At 37.8% G+C, this 25,526-nt stretch overlaps 2 protein-coding genes across 9 annotated transcripts in view; one reads left to right on the top strand and one right to left on the bottom strand.

Moving 5' to 3' along the window:
* The window catches only part of P2RY12 (purinergic receptor P2Y12), a 47,139-nt gene extending 38,469 nt beyond the window's left edge, over positions 1-8,670 (bottom strand). Inside the window, exon 1 of one of the 2 annotated variants that reach the window (XM_077864696.1) lies at positions 8,553-8,670. The gene's annotated coding sequence lies outside the window, so the exon portion shown is untranslated. The remainder of the gene's footprint in view (positions 1-8,552) is intronic. The other variant, XM_077864697.1, reaches the window with a different exon arrangement.
* MED12L (mediator complex subunit 12L) overlaps positions 1-25,526 on the top strand; it is a 323,065-nt gene that overhangs the window by 266,771 nt on the left and 30,768 nt on the right. For 5 of the 7 annotated variants that reach the window (XR_013360938.1, XM_077864688.1, XM_077864687.1 and 2 more), the window contains 12 exons: positions 463-537; positions 657-847; positions 1,636-1,797; positions 3,896-4,007; positions 6,473-6,562; positions 7,637-7,746; positions 7,941-8,076; positions 8,896-9,057; positions 11,159-11,521; positions 13,383-13,539; positions 16,790-17,001; positions 23,901-23,951. Coding sequence is in view for 6 of the 7 variants with exons in the window: in XM_077864688.1 (XP_077720814.1) it covers positions 463-537; positions 657-847; positions 1,636-1,797; positions 3,896-4,007; positions 6,473-6,562; positions 7,637-7,746; positions 7,941-8,076; positions 8,896-9,057; positions 11,159-11,521; positions 13,383-13,539; positions 16,790-17,001; positions 23,901-23,951 (1,821 nt within the window). In the remaining variant the exon portion in view is untranslated. The remainder of the gene's footprint in view (positions 1-462; positions 538-656; positions 848-1,635; positions 1,798-3,895; positions 4,008-6,472; positions 6,563-7,636; positions 7,747-7,940; positions 8,077-8,895; positions 9,058-11,158; positions 11,522-13,382; positions 13,540-16,789; positions 17,002-23,900; positions 23,952-25,526) is intronic. The other 2 variants (XM_077864692.1, XM_077864689.1) reach the window with 1 other exon arrangement.

The raw sequence follows: 25,526 nt of genomic DNA, 5'->3' as shown, positions 1-25,526 counted from the left end.
GCTGAGTAAGTGCATTATTTTATTTTATTTATATATTTAAAAAATATTTATTATTTTGAGAGAGAGCGAGAATGACCGAGTGAGCAATTGAGAGAGAAAACAGAAGCAGAGGAAGGGGTAATGGGAGAGGGAGAAGCAAGCTCCCCACTGAGTAGAGAGCCCAACATAGGACTCAATCCCAGGACCCCTAGGATCATGACCTGAGCTGAAGGCAGACACTTAACCAACTGAGCCACACAGGCACGATAGATGTGCATCATTTTAATGTGTTTTTGTTTTTACTTTTTTTACATCTACAATAAATGTATGTGATGGACCTGGAAGCCTTTTTGATCTCTACAAATTCCTTTAATCTGCACGATTATTCTCTTCTTTCTTGAGAGAGGGAATACTGCAAGGATTTAATATATTTATTAAAGACCCATTAAGTGTCCTTAATGTGAATTCTTTCCATTTCCCCAGAACCTTGAGCAGTGGACACTAAGGCAGTCCTGGCTAGAACTCCAGTTAATGATCAAACAGTGCTTGAAGGACCCTGTGAGTATATATTGGAAGCATGTGTTATGTATGCAAAATTTTGTGAACTGCATGATCACGTTGATGTTTGAAGATGAAGTAAAACGTATGCATGCTAGTTTTCTTATGTGTAACTCCAGGGCTCTGGTTCAGTGGCTGAAATGAACAACTTACTGGACAATATTGCCAAGGCAACAATAGAGGTATTCCAGCAATCTGCTGACTTGAACAATAATTCTTCTAATTCTGGAATGGGCCTCTTCAACCCAAATGGCATTGGAAGTACTGATACAAGTAGCACGAGGCAGAATGGAATAAAGACATTTCTAAGGTATTTTTTTTCCTGCAGTTTGATTGTGTTGTCATTACTTTTTCACATGTAATGGCATATTTTTATTTGCACGATGCAGTTAATTTTTCATAAAGCTGCAGCGATGTGGAATTACTTGTGTCAGCTACCATTATTTAACAATATATTAAAGGGCATGATGACGAATAATATCTCAGTGTTTACCACATCCACCCTCCTCGGAACCACATATGACACACAGAAGGGATTAATTTCTTTATTGTCTCTTTATGGCTACTCTGTTCCATAGAATTCAGTATATAGGAGACACTTTTCCTGCCATCTTTGTTAATTGGCAGTGTTGCACAAGTAATAATCATGTTAGGCAGAGTGATTTATATTTTGTCATTTGGGTATAAAGTATAACTAGTGAATTTTGAAACCTTAAAAATTGGTTATTAATATGCTTATTAAGCATAGTCGGGAAATTTCATATCTTAACTGTGACAGTAAAGTGTGTTGCTTGTACAAAAGGAGTGTTGCCAATCAGAGAGCTAGAATCATCAAAAAACACTTGCATAGTCTTAAAAAGTTTAGTTATGTTATTCCCTCATAACCCCACATTTTATTTCTTTCCATAGCAAGAGTGGAAAAGTATGTTCAACTCTTTGGTATTTGGGAAGAGGAAAGACAGTAGAGAGATAAAGGGGAAATTTTAGGGTACCTGGTGCTCCTTATGCATGAAAATTTTGCCCTGGAGTTTCTGTAATAACTGTGAGAGTAGAGAAAAAGGACACCTCCTTGGGTCTGACACCTATTTCTGATTTTAGTTCCTCTGAACGCAGGGGTGTGTGGCTGGTGGCCCCCCTCATTGCCAGGCTGCCGACCTCTGTGCAAGGAAGAGTACTGAAAGCTGCCGGAGAGGAGCTGGAAAAGGGGCAGCACTTGGGCTCCTCTTCCAAAAAGGAAAGAGACAGACAAAAACAGAAAAGGTACGGCTGCAAGGTGTGTCTCTGTGTGAGGGGCTAAGGAATGATGGAGAACAAGGGGCATCTTGCAGACATACATGGTCACGGTACCCAGACTACACTGAAACTATGGTTTTAAGTGGAAATGACAAGATTCTGTTTAGGTGGAGCTCTGTTCCTAAAATGCTCCAGGTTCTAATACTTAGTACGCCAGTTTTCAGTTTTGCCTGCGTGCCCGAATCACCGCTGAGCCATTTAAATACTGACTTCTTAGCCCCGCTGCCGAACTGTTGAATCAGATCTGGAGATCCATTTAGTTCCTGTATTCTACATTTAATTACTTTTCATTGTTTTAATTATTTATGTTTAAATTACGTAGAATCATTTATAATTCTTTTTGAGCCCTAAGATAGTAATATTTGAAACATTTAGGCTATTCTAGATTGAATACTAAAATGTATAAGCCACTGAGTTTAATCTTTTCTTCCTTTATTTGAGGCCCTAGAAAAGATTTCAAATAATTAAACTTGCAAACTGACTCTGTTACTGAGAAAGAATAAAGCTGCGTTCTAATGTGGAAAAATGAATTTGGCACCTCAGGAGTGAAAGGGAATAATGATTTCTTCCATTAAAAAACAAACAAACAAACCCAAATCTGAACATGTATTCTTCTTACCCCTAATTAATAATATTTTAGTAGCTACCATTTATTGAGTGCTTATAAAATACCAGTGTGTGAAACTCATCGTATACATACATGAACTTTTCAGTTCTCACAGGAATCATATGTGGTGGGTACACTCTCCTTCTACCCTTCTCCAGATGAAGAAAGGGAGGCAATTGAAAAGCTAATTTCTCAAGGACACACAGCTAGGAAGTTGTAAAACAAGTTTTTAAACCCAGGTGGTCAGGGCACCTGGGTGGCTCAGTGGTTGAGCGTCTGCCTTAGGCTCAGGTGGTGATCCCAGGGTCCTGGAATCCAGTCCTGCATCAGGTTCCCTGTTTCTCCCTCTGCCTGTGTCTCTGCCTCTGTCTCTCTCTCTCTGTGTGTCTCGCATGAATAAATAAATAAAATATTTAAAAAAAAAAAAAAACACCCAGGCTCCTAAGACTGTGCTCTTTAACTGAACTGCATTTTGGTAAAGAGCTAGTTTTGCATGTATTCTGTTTGTTAAGACCTGTTGTTTGGCGTCACCGTTGTGTCAGTCAACCCACCAGATGACTTAATTTTAATTCTGAAAGTTAATTTGCTAATGGATGGTTGTGTGCACATTGCCTCCCTTCCCACGGGTGGCGGGGGGGAGGGCACAGATGGTATTGCAGAGCTTAAAGATGACTCCTCTCAAATCAGTCTCTCTCAGCTCTGCTGGTAGAGGCTGAAGCACATTAAAATATTTGGGTCTCAATCTCCTTTAAGATTTTTTTTTGCCGGGTCACCTGGGTGGGTCAGCAGTTGAGCGTCTGCCTTTGGCCCAGGGCATGATCCTGGAGACCCAGGATGGAGTCCTACATCGAGCTTCTTGCGTGGAGCCTGCTTCTGCCTCTGCCTGTGTCTCTGCCTCTCTCTGTGTGTCTCTCATGAATAAATAAATAAAATCTAAAAAAATAATAATAATTTTTTTCCAGCTTAGCACTTCATTTGTCAGTATGATCTGTTCTCTGATAATTGAAGAAATATTCATACAATGACAATTTAAAATAGATTTTTTTTTAAATTCAAATGCCTTAAAAACATCTTAAGACGAGACTATGGGATATGGTTGATCACTCACAAGCTCACTGCTTTTGGATCCTCAGATCCAAAGGTGCTGATCTTAGTTCTCTCAGTGCCCACCCCTGCACTCCCCCAGCATGCTCCTACAGTATGAATCTATGCCAGTTTGGGACTGTCTTCAAGAGCAAGAGAGCATATTAAATTATTCAGAAGCATCACAGTGGTTTTTAATCTTAATAGTAGAGTTATGATTTAACTTTTCAAATAAGCTTTGGCTATTTACTACTCTTTTCCCTTTTCTAGAAGTAAAATAAATAAGACCCAGTAACCCAAGGGCAAGAGATCTGTGTTGCACAGGAAGTAATCCATCCTCTCTAACTAGATCTGCTGTTACTACTTCCTTCGTAGTATGTCTCTTTTGAGTCAACAACCTTTCCTCTCGCTGGTCCTTACCTGCCTTAAGGGACAAGATGAACAACGGGAAGGCCTCCTAACATCTCTTCAGAATCAAGTTAATCAGGTAAAGTATACTAGAATATTAAGCCAGGCAAGTATTTTTCTAATGGCATTAGTTTGTTTTCCTTTCAAATACTGTGCTTAAGAAGACGACAACATATTTTGCTTAGATGTCAGGAGACACAGTCCATGTACTGTGGCAGTCAGGGACCTCTACCTGGCAGTCATTCTAGTCCCCACAAGATGCATAGTTTTGTAATAGTAATTATGCATTGGATAAATATCTCTGTCCCATAAATGTATAACATTTTGTACATTGCATACAAGTTTGACAAATCTGCTCCTCTCCTGACCCTGGCTCTTGGGAGAGATCCCGGAGCCATGCGTGCTGTAGGCATGGCAGTAAGACCAGAGGCACTTCTTTCCAGGTTCTCCAGCTCGGCCGCCACCAATCCGGAGGGTCTTGGCTTGAGCTTTCTTGACTCAGAAACTCAGTTTTATTTTCCTGCCAGAGCCAGACCATCGCCAGTCAAGTGTAAAGTATTTATTTCAAAATCAGAAGGCATATCAATTAGCTTACAAAGAATTTGAATTTAGGCTTTCCACCAACCACAGTTCTCCTGGTCACTCTTTTGGGGCATTTGCATTTAGTGTATTTCAAAGAAGCCAGATGCTGACACTAGAAATTGGTAAGTGAGGAATTGAGTAAAGAAAAGGTAGCTTGGTCATATGGGATGTTTTATCCTGCTTTGGAGCTAAATGCAACCCTCCTGGGCCCTCTGTTTCTATGACATCGTGTCTTTCTCACAAATGATGCCAGATGAATGTGAACAACGATATTGGACTCTTTTGGTCTTCTCGCATCTCCCGCCTTTTGAATATGAGAGATCTGTTCTTTGCACAGCAGCCAAAATGATCCTTCTAAAATGTCGATTACGTATACCTCTAGCCCTCAAGATACTACCATGTTTCTTACTATACCTAGAATAAAAATTCAGTCTGGGCTGATCGAGGCCTGCGTGACTCGGCCTCGGCTCCCATTTCTGCCTCATTTCCTACCAATCATGCCTTGCTCACTCCACTCTTCACACTGACCCCATGCTATTCTTTTTCTTTTTCTTTTTCTTTTTCTTTTTCTTTTTCTTTTTTTTTCTTTTTCTTTCTTTTTCTTTTCTTTTTCTTTCTTTTTCCTTTTCCTTTTCCCTTTTCCCTTTTCCCTTTTCCCTTTTCCCTTTTTTTATTTTAGCAAGTGAGCACGATTGAAGAGAGGGGCAGAGGGATGCAGAGAGGGGGAGAGAAGTGGGCACCTCACTGAGCATGGAGCTGAAGGCGGGGCTTGGTCCCTGGTCCCTGAGATCACAAAACAGGAGGCAGATGCCTGACCAACTGAGCCACCCAGGCACCCCGTTATCCTTTGAATTTGCCAAGCTGATTCTCATTGCAGCCCCTTTGCCTCCTTTCTTCTCTTTAGGTGGAAGGCTTTCCTTTCAGATATGAACAGGGTCGCTCCCTCACTTCATCCTGTCTGTGCTCAGGCGTCACCTCCTCATGGAGGCCCTCCCTACTCCCTCTCCAAAAATGGGACCACGGTCATTTTGCATCCCCCCCTTGCCCTGTTACATCTGACCTGTTGTTATTTGTCCTGTTACTGGAATGAAAGCTCTGATGCAGCTTTGTGTTCACTGTCTGGCACCCTCTAGTCAGACTTGGGAGAAGACTCTAACTTGATGAGATTTGAGAAATACTCTCCTCTCACCATGCAGCATACTTAAGGCTCATCTTTTTGGCAGAGTTACTTCCACATATGACTCATTTTACCTCTTAAGATGATTTGTCAGTAGTTTACCATAGTCTCAGAGCATGGCAGTCAGGGGAGGACTTTGCTCTTAGCATCTAATTCTAGGGTGTTGCTGACTTGTGGTTTGCTTTTCTTAAGCAAACCTTCCCCTATTTAACATTATTCTGAATCAGTGAAAGCACTCATTTTGTAAAACAATACACCACTCGACTGATGTCAATCAAAGTTGTCATATTTTTCAAAATAGCACACACTATCTTGATCAAAGAAGACAAGGAGTATGAGATAACAAGCCCCCCCCTTCGCTAAAAGATCAAAATAATACGTTTGCTAGGGTTCATAGACAATCCTTAGAAGTATAACACAGGTCTGAGGTAAAATGTAATTTTGTCTATTCAGTATTTCTAGGACTGATGAAATAACATTTTAAAAGTAATCTTTCTTTCTGTTGGTCAATCGTTAATTTCACCTTTTTTTTTTTTTTTTTTTTAAGTAGCAGGATTGTAAGTCAACTCTAGTTTCCCTCCACCTAGAAAGGCAATGAACAGGAAACAGCCAGATTTCTGTCTGTGTGGAAGACAGGGGGAAAGCTAAAATTGCATTTTGTTTTTTAATTTGTTAAACTAAGAAGTTTTGACTGTTAGAAAGTCAACATAACTTTAAGTACAAGAAAAATTCCATTTTAATAGGGAAAATAAGTTTTGGGTTCTTCCATTTGTTTGCTGATTTAGATTTTAAGTAATTGGCGAGAAGAACGATACCAGGATGACATAAAAGCACGACAGATGATGCACGAAGCATTGCAACTTCGCCTAAATTTGGTAAGGGGTATTTCTGGTATTTTCCCTCCATTACACTTACCTAAATATGGACATAACTCCAGCCATCCACCTCTTCTATGCTCATAGTCTTCATTAGAAGGTGAGCCCTTCCACTGTGTGCCCTAACAACTTCCCTCTCACGTGTCCGTCCTCTTTACTGCTGACCTTCCTTCTGGCCTGACTTCTAGAGGGCATGGGTATTTAGGGCATTGGTTTGCTCTCTGCACCTTCTGCCCCAGGGACTCTCTCCTTCTTTTCCATTTGTGCTAAGAGTAGGTCTAAGATGGCTACTGCTTTGAGATGAAGTAGCTTTCATTACACTCATTTAAAGACTCATATAAAATGTGCCATAAGTTGAAATTTTGTCAAGCTTTCCATCAGATTGAACATAAAAACAAATTTGACAGGGAGGCTGTACTCACATTTAAAATTTCTCACGTATTGCACATTTCTTCGAATTTTTGTTTTTCCTTGCTGCATAAGCCTCGATGATGGCTACTCTGGAGGAGGGCTTGCCTGATGCTTGGCAGTTGTTTTAACTTAATTCCCACACATAAATGAGTAGATCTGGGGGACAGGTCTCCTGATCCTCAATACTTCGGTGTTACTGGATATTTCCAAGTGTTATTACGACAACAGGCTTAGATTCGATAGTAATTGAACAACACAGAGTTGTAGATAATCAGCTTACCTGGTTTTGACCTATTCAGGTTTGACTAAAGTTACATCATTATGCAGGGTATTAGGAAACATTAGGAACAAAAGAAAGTTAATTCTCCTATTATTTGATTCATATTGATGTTGTGCCCGCACTCAGGTTCCCTTTCTCCTTCCCCGACCCCCTAGACCCCCACCTTTTTTTGAATGACCAAATTCCTGTGCTGAAGGAACCCAAAACAGTGACAGAGAGGTAGCTAGGTAAGAGAGAAGATGTAATAACCCATAAACTAGTGTTGTGTGTGTGTGTGTGTGTGTGTGTGTGTGTGTGTGTTAAATAATAAAAATTGGCTACATGATTTGATGGGGATGGTATTTTCTTTGTAATCAAGTTTTATTGTATTATTTTTGTGCTAGGTGGGTGGAATGTTTGACACTGTGCAGAGGAGCACCCAATGGACAACAGACTGGGCCCTCCTCCTCCTTCAGATCATTACTTCTGGAACTGTTGACATGCATACTAACAAGTACGTCCTGGTTTCACATTTAGTATGCTGCACACCCGTGTGGTAGGAGCTATGATATACTGACTACAAGTTGTGTCACACATTAGCCTCTTAGTTACCATCAAAAGTTCTATGCCTTATATAAAAATGCTGTTTAGTAAAAAGCATCTTGATCTTGCTTTAAGGTGAAAATAATCATTTTTCTCTCCCCTTAGTGAATTATTCACAACAGTTCTTGACATGCTGGGTGTTTTAATCAATGGAACATTAGCCTCAGACTTATCAAATGCATCCCCAGGGGGATCTGAAGAAAATAAACGTGCATACATGAATTTAGTAAAAAAACTGAAAGTAAGTTTGTGACCTGCTTATATATTATGATCTCAGATAGTTTATTCATTACTCATTTACTGCATTTTATCTTAATTTACTTCATTAAATTAGATGTTATTCATTGCATTCAGCTAATGTTATGTGGTTATTTTGCTACTTGCTTTACCTCAGCTTACTAGTACTCAAAAGTTTACGTGCATATAGCATGAATATGTTTCATAGAAGAATTCACAAAATGTTCAACTTTTTAAAGGAACTTTAGAAATCTATTATCAAATATATAACAAAAATGCCAACATTGGATTTAGGATAAATCCATGCTTGGATTGGCACCTATAATTGAAAAATAACCATTTGCGTTTGATATTTCTAAATCCAGTTCATTTGACTAACCAATAACATAAGCTTTGAAATAAACTGTCAATAAAATGGTGCAGAAGAAAAAAAAAATCAATATATCTGACAACCTTACCAATAAAATAACCAATGATTACCTTGAAGTCTGACCCTGGATTCGAGAACGTGTTCTGTGCTGCGGCTTCTGCCTTCTGCTGGTAAATCCTACCCTGGATTTTTGTCATTTCAGCACTGCGATACTTGTTGTGTAACAAGGGTCCCATTTATATGTGTTCTATTTTCTACTTAAATAGAAGAAATGAAACATACTCACTACTCTAATTGAAAGCTGCATCATAGACCATTCTCAAGGTTAAAGAACATTCTGACTATAAAAAAGGAAATGTTTCATAGAGAAACTTCCTTCTTGCTAACTTTTGCCTTCGTTGTGATTTCTGTCCTACTTCTCTATATGTTTTTTTTGTTTGTTTGTTTTTTTAGAAAGAACTAGGAGACAAGAGATCAGAAAGTATTGACAAAGTTCGACAGTTGCTACCTTTGCCAAAACAGACATGTGATGTCATCACTTGTGAACCTATGGGTTCCTTGATTGACACAAAGGGAAACAAAATTGCTGGATTCGACTCTATAGATAAAAAACAGGCAAGAGTAAATGTTTGTTTTTCGTATATATTTTCTTATCTTTCTATAGTGTATATGAAACATCTCAATTTTATAGTTTTCTTGGTTCTTTTAAAGCATATTCTTGTCATTTGAATGCCTTGGTCATTGGCATTATCACATAGATACTCATTTAAAACTATGTGAACGCCTGGCTAGCACAGTCGGTAGAGCATGAGACTCTTAAAACTTTACGTGAATTTAAGTGAATTTCTGAAGCCCACTGCAGGAAAACCAAGTAAAAATGTATTAAGGGGCACCAGGGTGGCTCAGTCAGTGAAGTGTCTGCCCTCTGCTCAGGTCATGATCCGGGGGTCCTGGGATGGAGCCCAGCTTCTGGCTCCCTGCTCAGCAGGAAGTACACTTCTCCCTCTCTCCCTGCTTCTCCCACCCCGTGCCGTTCACAAGTGTGTGCATGCTCTCTCTTTCTCTCTCAAATAAATAAATAACATTCTTGAAAATATGTGCTCTATTAATAAAAGAAGGCAAAGACTGGGTCATTTTACTTAAGAGTTGTAAATGATACATATAGATAAGAAAAATTTGATTGATAAAGTCTTCGTGTAGTAAGCTGTTTTGATTAATAAATATGTTTAGGGTGATGGTCCTTAATTTTCTTATCAATTAAGCAATATCTTAACACTTGTTTTATATATAGGATATTAAACAAGGTTCCCTTAAATGTGAGAAGAGTAGTTATTCTTTCAGTGAATGCCGAGCAACCAGAGATGAACGACAGAGCTCCTCTCCCTTAAGCAGAAGTAGATAAACAATTACAGTATGGTGAGATTTGTGTCATAGTACAAAGTGTTAGGGACCCTGAGAAGGAGACATCGCACACACTCAGATAAGGAATAAGTAGTCAGAATACAGTCCCCGGGGAAATTGACACTTGAATGATTTTGAGGGATTAAGAGTTAGTTGGGAAGAAGGGAAGAGTGTGATACAGGCCAATGGAAGAGTTTATGCAAAGGTATGAAAGAATGTGGCTCTTAGGAGAAATGCAATACTGCGCTAGTTCAGAGTAACCTGAGTACTTTTACCAGTATGGTTGTCGAGACAGAAAAAGCTAGCATTGTGGGCAGGCTGAGTTTGGTGTGTCATTTGGTTTTTTAGAGACACCTAGAAATCATTTGGATAATATGCACTTTGTACCCAGGAACGAGGTCTAAGCTCAAGAAAGATATTAGGAAACAATTTATACATGGTAAATGAGCCTTGATTTACCATGATCCATCCCTGGGGGAAGAGTTGTGTAGGTAAGAACAGGAGTGTTGTTGTTATCTTATGGAATGCCTATTTTTGGGGTCATTCTGACAAAAAAAATATTTTCTAGTTGGTATGCCAGGGAAAGTACCGAGAGACATCACCAAGTAATCTTAAAAATAAGAAACCTTTATTTTCAGAACAGAGTAATATTTCCTCATCTAAACTCAGTAGAGATACTCTTGAAGTAAAGGACTTTATTTATACTTACTTGTTGGCACAAGTTACTTCTGTAGTAATCTTCTTTATTAAGTGCATGAAAGATTCCTGTACTGAATCAAGTCCAAACATGTTTGGATTGAAGTTAATTTGAGTCCAGTTTAGAACTGACTATAACTTGACTGTGAAGTTTTATCTTAAAAACAAAACAAAACAAAATCAAAAACAAACAAAACAGATTCCAAGGGGTTATAATTGATTATAATTTAATACAGTTAGATCAACATTGCAGTACTTTTTAGAAAATGCTTTCTCCAAAAATGCTTTCTTTTTTTGGAGAAAACAAGAAGCTCACAATGAAAAATAACATTTTACAGTAAAATATACTGGGCCATCTGGTGTAGCAACTTGAACAGAGTCATCCTGTGGTCTAAGGAACCATGGAACTGAACGTAAAGGTCTGAATTGGAGCTGCAGCTCTCCAGTCATCCAGCTGCGTAACCCCCGATCCATACGTTTACCTGTGTGCTGTGTGCTAGGGCGCTCTAAGCCTCAACACCGGCCAGAGTGTTCTCAGCGTCCATGTCCTAAGCAAGCTTGGCCTCTGAGTCAGGAAGAGATCTGAACGTGAGGTCATGGAGCATTATCTCAACCACAGGGTCTTCAGGTCTCTACAAAGCAGAAGGTGTCCCCGTGGGATCTGTTTGAGGGTCAGAAGAACCCAGCTCCTCTGTCCTGGGCCTGGTTCGGGACTGTCCGAGTGGACCGAAAAGTGATCAAGTACGAGGAGCAGCATCACCTGCTGTTGTATCACACGCACCCCATGCCCAAGCCCCGAAGTTACTACCTCGAGCCACTGCCCCTGCCTCCGGAGGAGGAAGAGGAAGAGCCCACATCTCCTGTCTCTCAGGAACCAGAGAGGAAATCAGCTGAGTTGTCAGATCAGGGAAAAACCGCAACAGACGAGGAGAAGAAAACAAAGGGAAGGAAGCGCAAGACGAAATCAAGCTCTAGAGTTGACGTGAGTATGGAAAGTCGGGAGGTCTTTGGCTCATTAACACCTGGTGGGGGATGGAATCATGCCCACAGTCTGTCCCAAGAATCAGGAAGAGCATTAGAAGCCTTATTGTAGTGGTTGTAATCCTAACAAATCAGTAGAATAGCACATGGACAGTGACTTGTCACAGATGACAGGAATATAGCCTCTGATTTTTTCCTTCTCTAGTTTTCATTGCTTAAATTTGGGGCTTCCCTTGTGAATAATCTTGAATTAATATTTCAGTACCTCATAATTTAAAACTTGAGTTTCTTAGATCCCTAGAATTTTATTGTCTTACATATTATTATTATCTCATGTCTAAAATAGTTATATTTTGAGCAGTTGACATCTGTAGTAAATTAATGTGAGAAATGACTTGCATTTCCCTAGCTAACATTCCATCTAATACATCCATTAGGATGTTTCTGAGATTTTCATATTTTACCGTTCCCTGTTATTCTCCTGTATATGTTGCTTTTTTAACATACTTTCAAACATTTTATATAAGATAAGCACAATTTTTAAAAAATTTTCATTCCTTGTTTCTCTTTTTTTAATTAAAAAAATTTTTTTTCATGCCTTGTTTCTCTATTAGACTTCCTTACCTTACATTTTCTTGGAAACAACAGAAATCTGTAAGATGATAATTTGGAACTAATTTTATTGCAGGTATAGAAATAATGTGCAAAAGTCTCTACATTTTAATTCACCTCTAAAATACTTGAGAGAGAATTTGAAACATTTTTGTATAAAATCTAAGGGCATTTTTATACAACAGAAGAAATATTCACAATTTAGTATTCAGGTGTCATGTCTAATTATTATTATTTACCTATGTCAGAACCAAAACATGTCTTTTCCTAGGTGATAGCCTGGTGATTCATATTTTTCTAGAAAAGACCACCATCACTTTTGGATGCCACCTGAATGGCCATGCTCTCTTTTCATATAGTCTTCCTACCAATATTCCTTTATATTGAAGACATACTCAATAAGGTCCAGACCGCCACTACCTAAAATCTGGACTCTCTGAGCCTATCAGTCCACATGGATAGATATAGAATAGGTTTCTGTTCTTTTCAGATAGAAAAGCTCTAAAACTTCTCATTTCCTGAGTGAATCCCAGTAATGTCCCTTCCTCCCATACTACTTCTGGAGCTGCCCCTTCCTAGAATGGGTTATATTTTAAGCATCCGAGGTTTTGTTTTTTTCTTTATGCTTTAGGGCTAGACTAAGAGAAAGGTGGGGGCTAGCAGGGGAATGGAGACATCTGGTTGTGAACCTTAAAAACTCTGCATCTCATAAGGAAGACACTGCCCAGGCGGGGGGACTGGAGTGCAGGAAGGTGGCGGAAAGTCTATGTCTTTAGGTTGCTGCCTTAAAAATTGGAAATAAAATACTGTGTAGGCCAGCGACTGGTCCTGAAGTATTCTGGGTCTTTCTGGCCTCTTTCTCATCCAGACCCAACATACAGGGAAGGCTTCGTGAGGTGACATAAGATGAAATGATCCCCAGAGACTTGGTTAGCATCTTAAGATGCTCTTTGTGTTGTGGGCAGTGCTCAGTGTTGTGCTCTTTGTTATTTTAAAAACAAACTTCAGAGGTGAGCGTTTTACAGCTTCCCTCTACTGAAGCCAAGTACTTCTTAGGTCAAAGGCTTTTACTCAAATGAGTGTTTTTCAGAGAATATGTTGACACTCTTGCCTTCATCTTCCCCTCTATCAAAACAGCCTTGTATACTGGGATAGGAGTTGGCTTAAGTAATGTGATAAGAAGAATTTGGATTCATTATCTATACAGTTGGTGGAGTTAAGTAACTTTCTTTTTTAACTTTATGTTGAAGGAGTATCCACAGAGCAACATATACCGAGTGCCTCCTAACTACTCACCCATTTCCTCTCAGATGTTGCACCATCCACAGTCCACTCTGTGGGGCTACAACCTCATGGGTCAGCCCCAGCAGCCGGGATTTTTCCTTCAGAACCAATCTCTTACTCCAGGTATGTGAAGAGAGAGTGCTATCGGGTCACTCTGTGATGTGAAGTAGCTTGGGGTTTTCTTTCCTTTTAAGCTGAAATCTCCACAAATCTTGGAAATAACAAGAACTGAGTACTCCGTTGACATTTCTGTAATCCACTCCACTCGAAATGGTTTTTCTTCTTCTAAAATAAGGGTGGTTATTTTTTTAAATGTTTCATCTATTTTTGATTGTCACATATATGAATATATTCTAATTGTAAGAATCAAACAATACCTGAGTATATAAAGTAATATGTAGCCAATTTGGGAGTGTTCCTCAAGTGGTAAAATACGGTTTTGTTAAGTTATATTCTGAGTTGAGAGGTTTTCCTTCAGTGTTAGAAGGGATTAGCCACTGATGAAAATCTGCACTATCAGATATAAAGTTGACAAAAGTTGTATGTTGTGAAATCTGTGTTTTTTCAGATACAGTTCTTTGCAGTGTTTTAAAAAAAAATTAGATAACATTGCACAGTATCTTTATGTTCTCAGGTTATGAATTGTAAAATATGCTGTGGAGGATCACAGAAATTTGGTTCAGCAGATAGATTGAGATTGCAAAGAAAAAAAAATACCGAATCTATGAAAAATGTTCCTGATTTTAGTGTTGCTTTAATTCAAGCCGAAGTAGACTTTATATCTGAAATGAACATTCCCTAAATAAAAAATCTCTTACTTAGAAATGAATTTAATTTTCGTTTTAAATGAAAGTTATCTTGTTCAACAAAATAGCATATTTTGAGATCTTAGCCTGCATGTTGTAGTTTTTATTATAATTTGAGTATGACATTTTGAGTCCTAGGATAGACATTGATTCTCAGCTTCCAGTGGGGGAGAATCCATATTTTGTCCTCTAAATTAGCAGTTGAGAGGGCTGGCCTGGAAGTTATAGTTCTAGGTTGAAGACTGGCTCAACCACTTTCCTGCTGTATAATCTTGACCAGGTCTTAATTTTTCTATATGCCTCAGTAGACCGTTATCTGTAAAGTGAACATTTTAATAGGTGGCGTCATAGGGTAGGTCATTCAATTATTTATTCAATAGAATGCATTGAACTTCATAATGTTCCAGACTGTGTTTTAGGTGATAGGCTATTGCAGTAAACAAAATGGGTAAAAATATTCATTCTTCTTTGAATGATGAAAGAAGGGTTATGTTATACACACGCGCACACACACAATTAGGTATTTTACCCAGATCACTGCCTCCTTCCTTTGGGTTTGGTCAGATACCATTTTCTCAGTGGGCTTCCACTGACCACCCTCTTTTATAAATGGTAATTAACACCCCTTCCCTGCTCCCTGTTTGCCTCCCCTTTCTGTTTCTCCATGGCATTAGCACTTGGCTATATACTAAATATTTAACTTACTTACGGGTTTATCATGTAGCTTTCCCACAATATAAGCTCTGTTGGGACAGATATGTTTTCTGTTATGTTCACTGTAGTATCCTCCAAACTTACAGCAACCTCTGGCTTTTAGTAAGCTCTTAAAAATAGGTTGTTGAATGAATGAGTGTCGACTGTAAAGAACAAACTAGATAATGATAAATGTGGAAAATAATATACAATCATTTTCTCGTTTGACCTTCTTTTATCAGTCCCAAGGTTCTTGTGAAATTTTTAGCATTTTTAAACACCAATTCAACGTGAATTGAAGGCTAATATTTTATAAAGGCCTGTACTTTCTTTCCCTAGAATACTATAAAAGGTGTATTTGTAAGTTAAGGAAGTTTAGGTTTTAAGTATGATGACATGTAAGAAAAAAATTTAAAGAAAACAAGCATTTATAGGGATTTTATATGTATGAATTGACTTTTGCAAAAATGTGAATCCTATGAAGGTGCAGAAGAATATTTGCAGTATGCTTTCACTGATACATAGTTAAATTCAAAGCAGTATGCCCCCTTAACACACGTGTACACACACATACGCCCACCTCTCTACAATTTCCTTTTCTCATGTCTATACACCAGTATGGTAAAGTTAAAAGGAAATGTTTGGGAATATTAAACATCATATTCAGAATAGCATTTGGTGAGAGAAGGGAGGGAAGTAATTAGGTAGGAATGTGCAGAGGGCTTCAGGTATACTTAACTATATTTCTTTAGTTGGCCCAATGGTACAAGATTATAGAAGAGTTAGGAAAATTAAAAGAAAGTGGACTATGGTCTCATCCGTAGAATCTTCCTTATCTATAAAACAAGTCCATTAAGGTTTTATGTATTAAAATAGTTTTAGTTCTTGCTTCCACCAAAGTTGCCATGTGTTACTTATATTAACTTTCCTCTTTTTTCCAAATGTTCTTCAAATGCTGCTGAATGACTTTCTAAATCATATTGCTGGTTACGGTTCCGAGTCTTTAAAATAATGTGGGTTTTTCAAGTGAACAGCTTTACGATGTTTGTTCCCACCGTACAACTTGCTTTAAAAAAAAAAAAAAGATAAAACCTCTTTTGTGAGATATTTATAGAGAGGATTTATCACACATATATTAAAGAATATAAACTGACTGGTAGGTAAATGATTGACATCTTGTTTGAAGCCTGCAAATGTTGAAAATTTCCCCCCCAAGCTCTTAAAAGCATTTGACAAATTATATATGCAAATATTAAGGATTTCCTTTGGTTTCTGAAGCATCACTATAATCAGCGTTTCTTGTTTGCTTTTAAGGCTTCAAAAGATGTGTTCTGACTTTCGAGTCGTGGTATTTGAAGTTTCCAAGCCTTTCAAGTTTTGAGAGTATTTTCATGCCTCTTTGACAAAAGAGGCATATTTATTTTGCCATGGTAAAGAAACTTAAATACCGTGAGTTTCAGATTTGTTTAAAATGACAAAAGAGTTTCTGTGACTGGCTTGGGACACCTGGCAAAAGGCAGTACACTTTTTAGGCAGGAAACGTGTTCCCGAGGGCCTTGCATAATTTAAAACCCACGTGATTCCAAAATTCTGCCCACGAGTCTGTCTCAGGCCTTTTAGTTTATCAACCGAAGTGGGGCCTCCGTGAAATCATTGAAATACAATAACTCACTCCTACATCACTGTCCCCGTCCTTTGGGAATTCTGCAGTTCTCGACATAGGAAGCTATCACAGAGGAAGCTAGTTCCACTGTATGGGGTGAGGCCGGGCCTTAAAGTGAGGCCTCGAAGGTAAGGTTTCTGTTTTGATAAAATAAGGAAGACCTGTTGCATTAACACGCGTAGAGAGCCCTTCTTTCCGGTTGCTTTTGTAGGTGGCTCCAGACTGGACCCCACGGGCTCCTTTGTCCCCACCAACACCAAACAAGCCCTGTCCAACATGCTGCAGCGGCGTTCGGGGGCCATGATGCAGCCACCCCCGCTGCACGCCATCACCTCGCAGCAGCAGCTGATACAGATGAAGCTTCTGCAGCAGCAGCAGCAGCAGCGGCTTCTCAGGCAAGCCCAGGCTCGACCCTTCCAACAGGTTTGTCCAGATCCAGCAGTGGAGCCCTCTGCCTTTTGTTTGCACCTCTAGCTAGGGATGTGTAGGGTATGGGGCGCAGTGTTCCTGCTCCTACATCCCTGAAATCTTGTGGGCGTGCAGGTATAGCTTGCCTACAGGTTTATTTATACCCCTTGTGGATTTTACTGTTCTCGTTGATGCAATAAGAGCTTGAAGTATCTTGGGTTCATTCCAAGTATGCTTTAAAACAAGAGGAGCTGATGACCCTCCAGTCACTGAGAAGCAGCAAGTCTTTCATCCCTGTAGTGACCCTGCACTCATTCCCTATAATTATCACTATCTTCTCTCCACCTGTTAGCTCTACTTTCATGTATTATTATTAGATTGATTACTCTGAGGTCATATCTCTAAAGCCTTGATGTTAATTCTAAGGTTTCTCTCTCCAGTGCCCTGCATAGACTGTTTTCAATATGTACTTAATAGGTCTATAGCAAAGAATATATTACAAATAATAGTCAATATATAGATACCTTCAGTTTCTTTTTTTTTAAGATTTTATTTATTTATTCATGAGAGACATAGGCAGACAGAGAAGCAGGCTCTCTGTGGGGAGCCCCATGCGGGACTCAATCCTAGGATCCTGGGATCATAACCTGAGCCAAAGGCAGATGCTTAACCACTGAGCCACCCAGACGCTCTCTTCAGTTCCATTCTTGATTGATATTTTTGCTGTTTTTATGCCACCTAACTCAATTCTCTTTAACTGTTGAGAGGACAGTGATTATTGAATAAAACAATGATGGGAATTATACACAGCTTACGACAGGCTCAATGAAGCCCACAGATCTGTACAAATAAAGAAAATGGGAAAAGAGGGGGTGAGATTGGGACTCCCCCCTCCTCATTTCTGTATATTTCTGTTCTTTCCAACTTTTCTAAAAATGCACTATTTTAATGAAGATGAGGAGGATAATAATAATAATAGCAGCTAACACCAATAGAGCACTTACTATTTGCCAAAACATTTCTAAGCACTTTAAATGTATTAATTGTCTTATATCCTACACCAACCCTGAGATTTAGGTACTTTTTTGAACCTCAAAGGAAGTAGCCAATCCACAGGTATATCTTGCTCTGAGAAAAACCATAAAACTTTGAAATTAGCAAGAGATTCTAATGCTTTTAAAAATATTATTTGTGTTTTGGATAACTTACTAGGCATATCTCTGTCGTGTAACTTATGGCACTCTTGCATCTGGTCCACTTAGTGATTTGGGGAGCTCAGGGTGGGATGGTTAATTATACATTCTTAAAAATGATTCTTGGTTTTACCTGTATTCTAAGAAGGACAGGCCAGAGGAAACTAGTTCAACTGTATGGGAATGCAAACAACAGTCATTGCATGTTTGTTTCTCCCTGACCTCTAACAATTGCTCAAACTCCCTAGGTGTCAGGTAAAGATGGGCCTAAGTAGCTTCTTACACAGAAATGATGAGCATTTGATTAAAATATTAAAAAATACTTATTTTAATTAAATATGCAGAATGTTTAGAGACATTTAAGAACCTCGGTGGGATTTTCACTATTCAGTAGCCCACTTTCAGACTAATACTGCTAAGTTCAGTTTTGAACTGCTCTAAGTGATTCCTAGCCTGGGAGAAAAGCTTGCTGGGCCATTTATAGGTAAACATGCTTGTCCTCAAAAGCTTTACTTATGATACAGGTCATGACAAGCAATTTTCTCTAAAGCACATTTTTTTTTTAAGGAATTGAATAATCTACATACAACCAGAGATTCTTGCATATTTGCAGAAGGCAAGCTTATGACCTGAAATGCACCTAGAGGACCCCATTACTTCTACACTTTGCCTCAAACCACTCAAAAATACCTGACCATTCTTTTATACCATGTAGAGTTGTATTGCATGTACTAATAAGAATTAACAGCTCATTCTTTTTCTGATTCTTTTTGCCAGCTCTTTCTTTCCTTTTTCTTCTCATTATTGTCTTGTCTTTCTTTTTTTATTATTTTTTGACCTTTTGAGAAGTTAGGAATCCTTCTTTGAGCAGTAAAAATTCAGCTTCATAACAATGTTTGTACAATATTTACCTCCCCTACCCCCATATTCTTTCTTAACAGTTGTTTGAAACTTGCTTTATTGTTTCTGATGAGATTTCAGAAGCAGATTTTTTTCTCTCACCGTTCTTCAAGTGTTGGATACTTGAGGGAAAATAGTATTCTTCTGAGGAAGTGAAATACATGCATGGTGCAGCTGCATGGTCAAATGGTCCCATATGGAGTCATTGAGATCATATGTAGCATTTGCGAGTACCTTCATCTAGGAGGTCCTGCAGAAATGTTGGCTCCTTTCCTCTCATGTGCAAACGATTAATATACCTGGAATCTAGCAAAATAAGATATTGTGACCAAAAAAAATTCTCCTGTGGTAATCCTTAAACTGGAATAAAGGCAGAATCATAAGGAATATAAGTGATACTGATAAGTTTTAATATATGATCCTGGATGCAGTCAGTTGTTTTTCTACTTAGTACTGACCTATATCCTTCATGATGAGACTTGATAGAAAAATGTTGATTCTAATTTTGGCCAGGACCGTTTTCTCAGGTTAAATGCCTACATGTAATGTGATTCTCTCTAGCTATGTAGGAACTTGCGATGTCTTTTTTTTCTGATGAAATAGAAATCATTTTTCTTCTTACCTAGCAGTTTTCTAATTATTAGGAATTCATTTTCTTAAATGTAGCAAACATGTTAGAGAATTTCCATTGATCTTAACCTTCAAAACTTATTTTTGGAATTTTAACAGATGCTTATTTTTAAAGACTGATGAGTTTGTCCCAGCCCTGGATGTGACTGCTCCCTAGGCCAGTTGTCCAGTAATCACCCCTTGGTAGACCCTCTTCTAACATGGTCAGACACCAGGTCTTATACTCTCTATTGAGCAGAGGGTAGAAATCTATGAAAGGTTTACCAAATGTCTTGAGAAACTATTTCCAGGAGCTTAGAGCTTCCTAGTAGCCTTAATCCTTTGCAGTCTGACTTTTATCCACAACGTCATTTTAACCCTCCTTCTGACTGCTTCCAGAAGTGACTTCAGTTATGGTTCTTTTGAAAATCTCGATGGGGCAGGGAGGACATAAACTCTGGATTCTGGATATGTCTCAGACCTTACAGAGTCCACTTAGCCTCTTCCCATCTTAGTGTAAAGAAGCTGATGTACGTAGAATTACCTAGCCTTAGATGGTGCATGAATACTATAACACTATTATCAAATAACTCTATGTCTGCTTGCAGAAACTGAACATCTGCTTCATTTGGTCATGGAATTTTCTGTTACGGGTCATTCTTGTATTTCCTAAAGAATATATTAAGACATTGGTATAGTGTCTGGAAAACAGATGCTAAAGAGCATGGATATTGTTAAGTATTTTTAATCAAATTATTTGATGCAGTGGTTATAATTGAGTGTACTTCCTTACATCTTTAGCATATATTGGTATGGAAAAAGGTGTTTTGACAAGGAAACTGGTTTTTATTCTTTTGAGTTACATTCGTTATCCAGGAAAGTAAAAACGATCACTCTCCATTCCTTATTCCATGTCCCTCATTTAAATGGGACTCTCTGTAGCAATTTTCTCACGTTTCTGTGCCTCAAAGCCTCATCTATAAAATGGAGCTACTGAAATGTTTATAGAGTTCTTGTGAAAATAATGTTTTAATACATCTAACAGCCCTTAACAACAGTGGCTGGCTCATAGTAAGTGCTCAAAAAATGTTAGCTGTTATACTTACTGTTCCATTACTATCATGTTACGGATGGATGTATTATTTCAAGGGAAATCTCTATCCCATAAAAATGATCCTTATTTTCTTAAATATGGTAAGGATTAAAAGAGAGTAAAAGCCCTTTAAGTGCTTTATTTCTGACATTGTATTAACTGTCCCTAATAAAACTGTTGCACAGCAGCTGCCCATAGAAGATACCAGTAAGATAGAATATTGTTCGGTTTTCCTAATAACCATTTTGGTTTCTTAAAGCAGTATATTTTTGCAGTCTAAATTCTGTAATACAAACTTGAGAAGGGCTGATTCCAGTTTCAGTGATAAGAATATCACTATATTGTATTTTCTGTATATCCTATGGGAATCGTCACAAAAATATAGAATATTGGTGAAAACCATGCAAATGCTGCTTAAATTGTTTTCCAGTCACCTCTTTCTTACATCCAGTATTTTTCTTCTGACAGAAGGCATTTCTTCATGACCCCTGCCCCGCGCCCCCAACACTCACAACTGTAACAATTTTCTAGAAAGAGAGGGCTTTTGGAGGGAATCTTTAAGCTTTGATCCACAAAAATGACTTCATTATTTGCCTTGTTTTATGGTAAAACTTTATCCTAATTTCCCCCTTTCAGAGTACAAAACTGTTTTGCTGTTCTTTCTAATAATCAGTGCCAGCCAGTTTATTTTAATGACCCAAAGAGAGGCAATACGTTTAGCTTAAATTTCGCTGAGACACATTTGGAAGAATGCAGTTGGTTATAGGCTACAGTTAGTCATGTGGATATTGATGACATTAAAGTGGTGGATTTCCAATAGAGGACAGAAATCATGTGCCCAGTAATAGCTAATGGTTACTTGTAAAAATATTAGGTTATTAAACACAGAGCAGGTGCTATCATTGTGTATCAAATGAAGGCATTAGATAAAGCGAGAACAATGAGTCAGAGCCTCCCAGACTAGTTAGCTCCCTGGCAAAAGTAAATCAGTAACAATCTGAAAACATGCCTCTTGGATTGATGAAACCCATTGAAGTTGAGCAGCTACCCTTTGGTAATTGATCTCTTACCCTAGGAATAGGCCTGACCTTGGATATCTGTTTCCTTCCTTTGTTCTCTCCCTGTCTCATTCTCTAGAAATGTATTTCAAACATACAGAGAAGAATAGAAAATATAACAAACACGAATGGACTTCCAGCCTAGCTTTACTGAATAGTCATGTTCCGCCATATTTGCTCTAGGTCATTTAAAAAAAAAAATAAAACATTGCAGTATGTCTACTCTTGTTTCCCTTCTTTCCTATAAACAGATAATCATTATCGTGGATTTAGTGTTTTCCTTTCTCCCAAATGTTTTTATACTTTTACTACATATTTTTGCAACTATGAACATAAACATAGAGCATTACTTTCAGATCCGAAACGTTACATAATTGTCTCACATGTATTATTGCATTGTTTTGCAACTTTTTATTTTTACCAGTTTTGAATTCTATCTACTTTGCTACATGTAGTTTTATTCATTTGCCGTGTTTGATGCTAGTACATTATGAATATTAGCATAATATTTACCTGTCCTGTTGATCATTTAAGTTATTTCCATTTTTTTTTCCCTTAACAATGCCACAGTAAACCAGTAAACATGTTCCTTCTGCTCATATGAAGAAAAGAGAATATATACTTGGAAATGCTGATTTAACTTCCAAAGTGGTCATGATTCTCAGCAGTAATGAAAGAATATTTTTCTTCCTTCACATCCCCACTAACCCTTGATATTTTCAGATCATGATTTTCTCATTCAGAACAGGTGAAACAGTATTAGGACATTTTAATTTGTATTTCCCAATTACCTGTGAGCTTAGGCATCTTTTATAACTTTATTAGCTATTCAAAGTTTCCCTTCTGCAGTTCCCCTGATAGTATAATTTGAGTGTATTTCACAATGATTTTATTCTTATTTGCTAAAGGTGAGCAGAATAGCCTCATTGAAACACATCTTGAATTTTGACAATTACTTTTAATGCATTCACTCAAACAGTATTATTTAAATACGTGTCAGTAGCAAAAATGAACTTTGGAGAAAACCCCTAAACTAGTAAATATGTCATGAACACTATCATTTTGTTCCTTGGATGGAAACCCATCATGTCCAGGGAAATGAGTGCTTTGCTTATTAATATTTGGCATGTCTCTATCTACTTGAATGATGAGAAAGATGTTTATTTCATTTGCTGAAATTAGGCACCTAATGTCTAGAAAATAACGTACAGCTTAATTTTTAGGAGAGAGGAGAGAGAAGAGTAGGGGGTGGAAAGAGTGGACAAAGATGGTTGTCGGATCCAAATACAAATGTATGGATGCAGTGAATTATATACCTACACCAAAAACAGTGAGAAGAGATATTTTGCTTGGGAAATTTTTTCCTATAATTTTTAGTCCTTAGTATAATAATAAATTTTTTATGACGGTTGATAATCCTTTGCCTTATCTCTATCTATAAAACTCAGTGAGCCGAAAATTTTTAATATCTCATTAGCTTTTTCTAAATCAGATTCCCTGTCAGTTTGTAGACACTGGTGACCTTATAACTATCTGTTGGCCGTTTTGGTTGATTGAATGTGTGGTTAACAGAATGCCCAGTTTTCACCTGCACTTAGGATGGAGCTATCTATCTAATTATATATCCTCCAACAATATATGACCCGCAGACTTGTTCACTTAATGTCTTGTGTGTTTAATGTGCCCCGCATGTCCTGTGCTGTCCTACTGGCGGTAGGCAAGGAGGACTCTGACAGCCTGTTGCTCACAGTGGAGTCCCAACATCCCTTAGGTACAGCAAGTGTCTGTCTGATAGCGCCCCTACTTCTTTTATGTCACCATTTAACTTCTGGGTTCTGCTCTCCTGTTACATGAATATTACCATATATGTCCAGTCTACAGTGATGTCATTTGGTGTATGAATTAATGAAGCCTCTGTAGGGCCTGGGTTTTTCAGTCTTGACTCCCTGAAACATTGTTTTAAAATGAACTATTTCATATGTATTGTGGCTACCTACATCATTAGGCTAAAAAAATCTTATCTGTATTGTCTGCCGTTTTCTTGCTGTCCCCTTTCTGTAGGACTTCTGTAACTCTGCTGTCTCCCTTCTGGAAGACTTTGACAACATAATGGTAACACCCCTGCTGTCATTCCTTTTTCTGTCTTTTTTTTTTTTTTTTTTTTTTTTTTAAGTAAATTTTTAGAGCATTACTCTTTGAACATCAAAGTGAGAAGCGGGTTATTCTTCTATAGCTGGTAAAACTTATAGTCTTCATTTCACTGTAATTCACTTGGTTTACGTTTGAGACTGTAACACAGAATCATGAATGCATCGACCATGTTCAATATGATGGGATTTATTTCTGAAAGTTTTTCCCTTTGATTGCCTCATGATTTTCATCATTTATGTGTAACGGTATAGAAACCAATGGACATTCATGGCCTGGGCTTGGGAACATACACCAGTTCCTGCACCTTCATCTCAGTTCCAGTTTTGAACCCATCTATTCCTGAGCTCTTGCTTCCCTTTGTGGTAATTTACATCATTAGCAGAGGAACGCATGGCATGCTGATTCATAGGCCAGTGCAAGATAATGCCAACTGTGGTTATGAAATACACCCTTCTCATCACATCCCACTCACTCACTGGCTATTCTGAAATTCTCAACAGAACGCATCATCTCTCTTTTCTTTCCGGGACGGAGAAGATGTTTTTTTTGAGCGTAGGTCTTGTGCATGCATGTCATAAGACTTCACCTCTTTTGCTTTGCCTGGGCTAGCTAAGAATGCATGTTTTGCATTAAATTACTTATAGGTTTCTGTATCAGGTAGCCAACCCACAACATAAACCCAAGAAGCATTAGAATAAAAAAGAGCACACATCTCAGATGTGAATGTAAGTCAACTTGTTTCACTGCCGATTTTAATGGGTAACGTTTTCTGTACATTGGTGAAAATGTCCGTAATTGCGTGTTCAATTTTTGAAAATATTTAGGTTATTAAATACTTGTCATGTAGGCAATTTCTTTAATAGTTATTCAGATAAGAAAAGTTTGGGGACTTCTGAAAATAATCAATTTTTCTATTAATTTTTCTTGACACTTTGTGGTGCACAGAGAGCAGGTGAGGTTTTTATTTAAAAACTTGAATAAAGTTTATCAAATTAAAAAATATTTTGGAGATAGCTTATGTTTGCTGTTGGGCATTTTGTTTAGATAATGTAAATTTGATAAAATAGAATTTGCATCAATCATTGATTTTTTAAAAGAACAAATATTTATCAAACAAGTGTTTAAAGTCATAAGGTTTTTATGCTTTTTATATTCATTCAAATTAATGGAAATGTATGTATATACCTTTGCTGTCCTTTTCACCATTCTTATTTTCCTTTAATTTTCTCCATTATTAAGAATGTAGTAAGTGTTTATATTCTCAACCAGTCATATATTCATCACTTATGGACACGTTATTAAGAATAATTCTGAAAAATTCATTATTGTGTGAGGTGTTTATTTTAGAATGAATCAGTTTGTTTCAGCCATTAATGTTACTGTTAATTGATTCCCAACCAAGTTACATTTTATATAAAAGCATTTTAAAAGAATCAAGCATAGGTGGTCAACTGGACCTCTTATATTTATAGAATTTTCTCTGTGTCTATTACTTGCAATCAAAATATACCAGTATGATGTGATGACAACAGTTTC

This window comes from Canis aureus, chromosome 22, assembly GCF_053574225.1.
Source record: "Canis aureus isolate CA01 chromosome 22, VMU_Caureus_v.1.0, whole genome shotgun sequence".
Classification (NCBI taxonomy): Eukaryota; Metazoa; Chordata; class Mammalia; order Carnivora; family Canidae; genus Canis; species Canis aureus.
The sequence above is the reverse complement of the archived record's forward strand: the minus strand, read 5'-3'. Positions and strand labels throughout refer to the sequence as shown.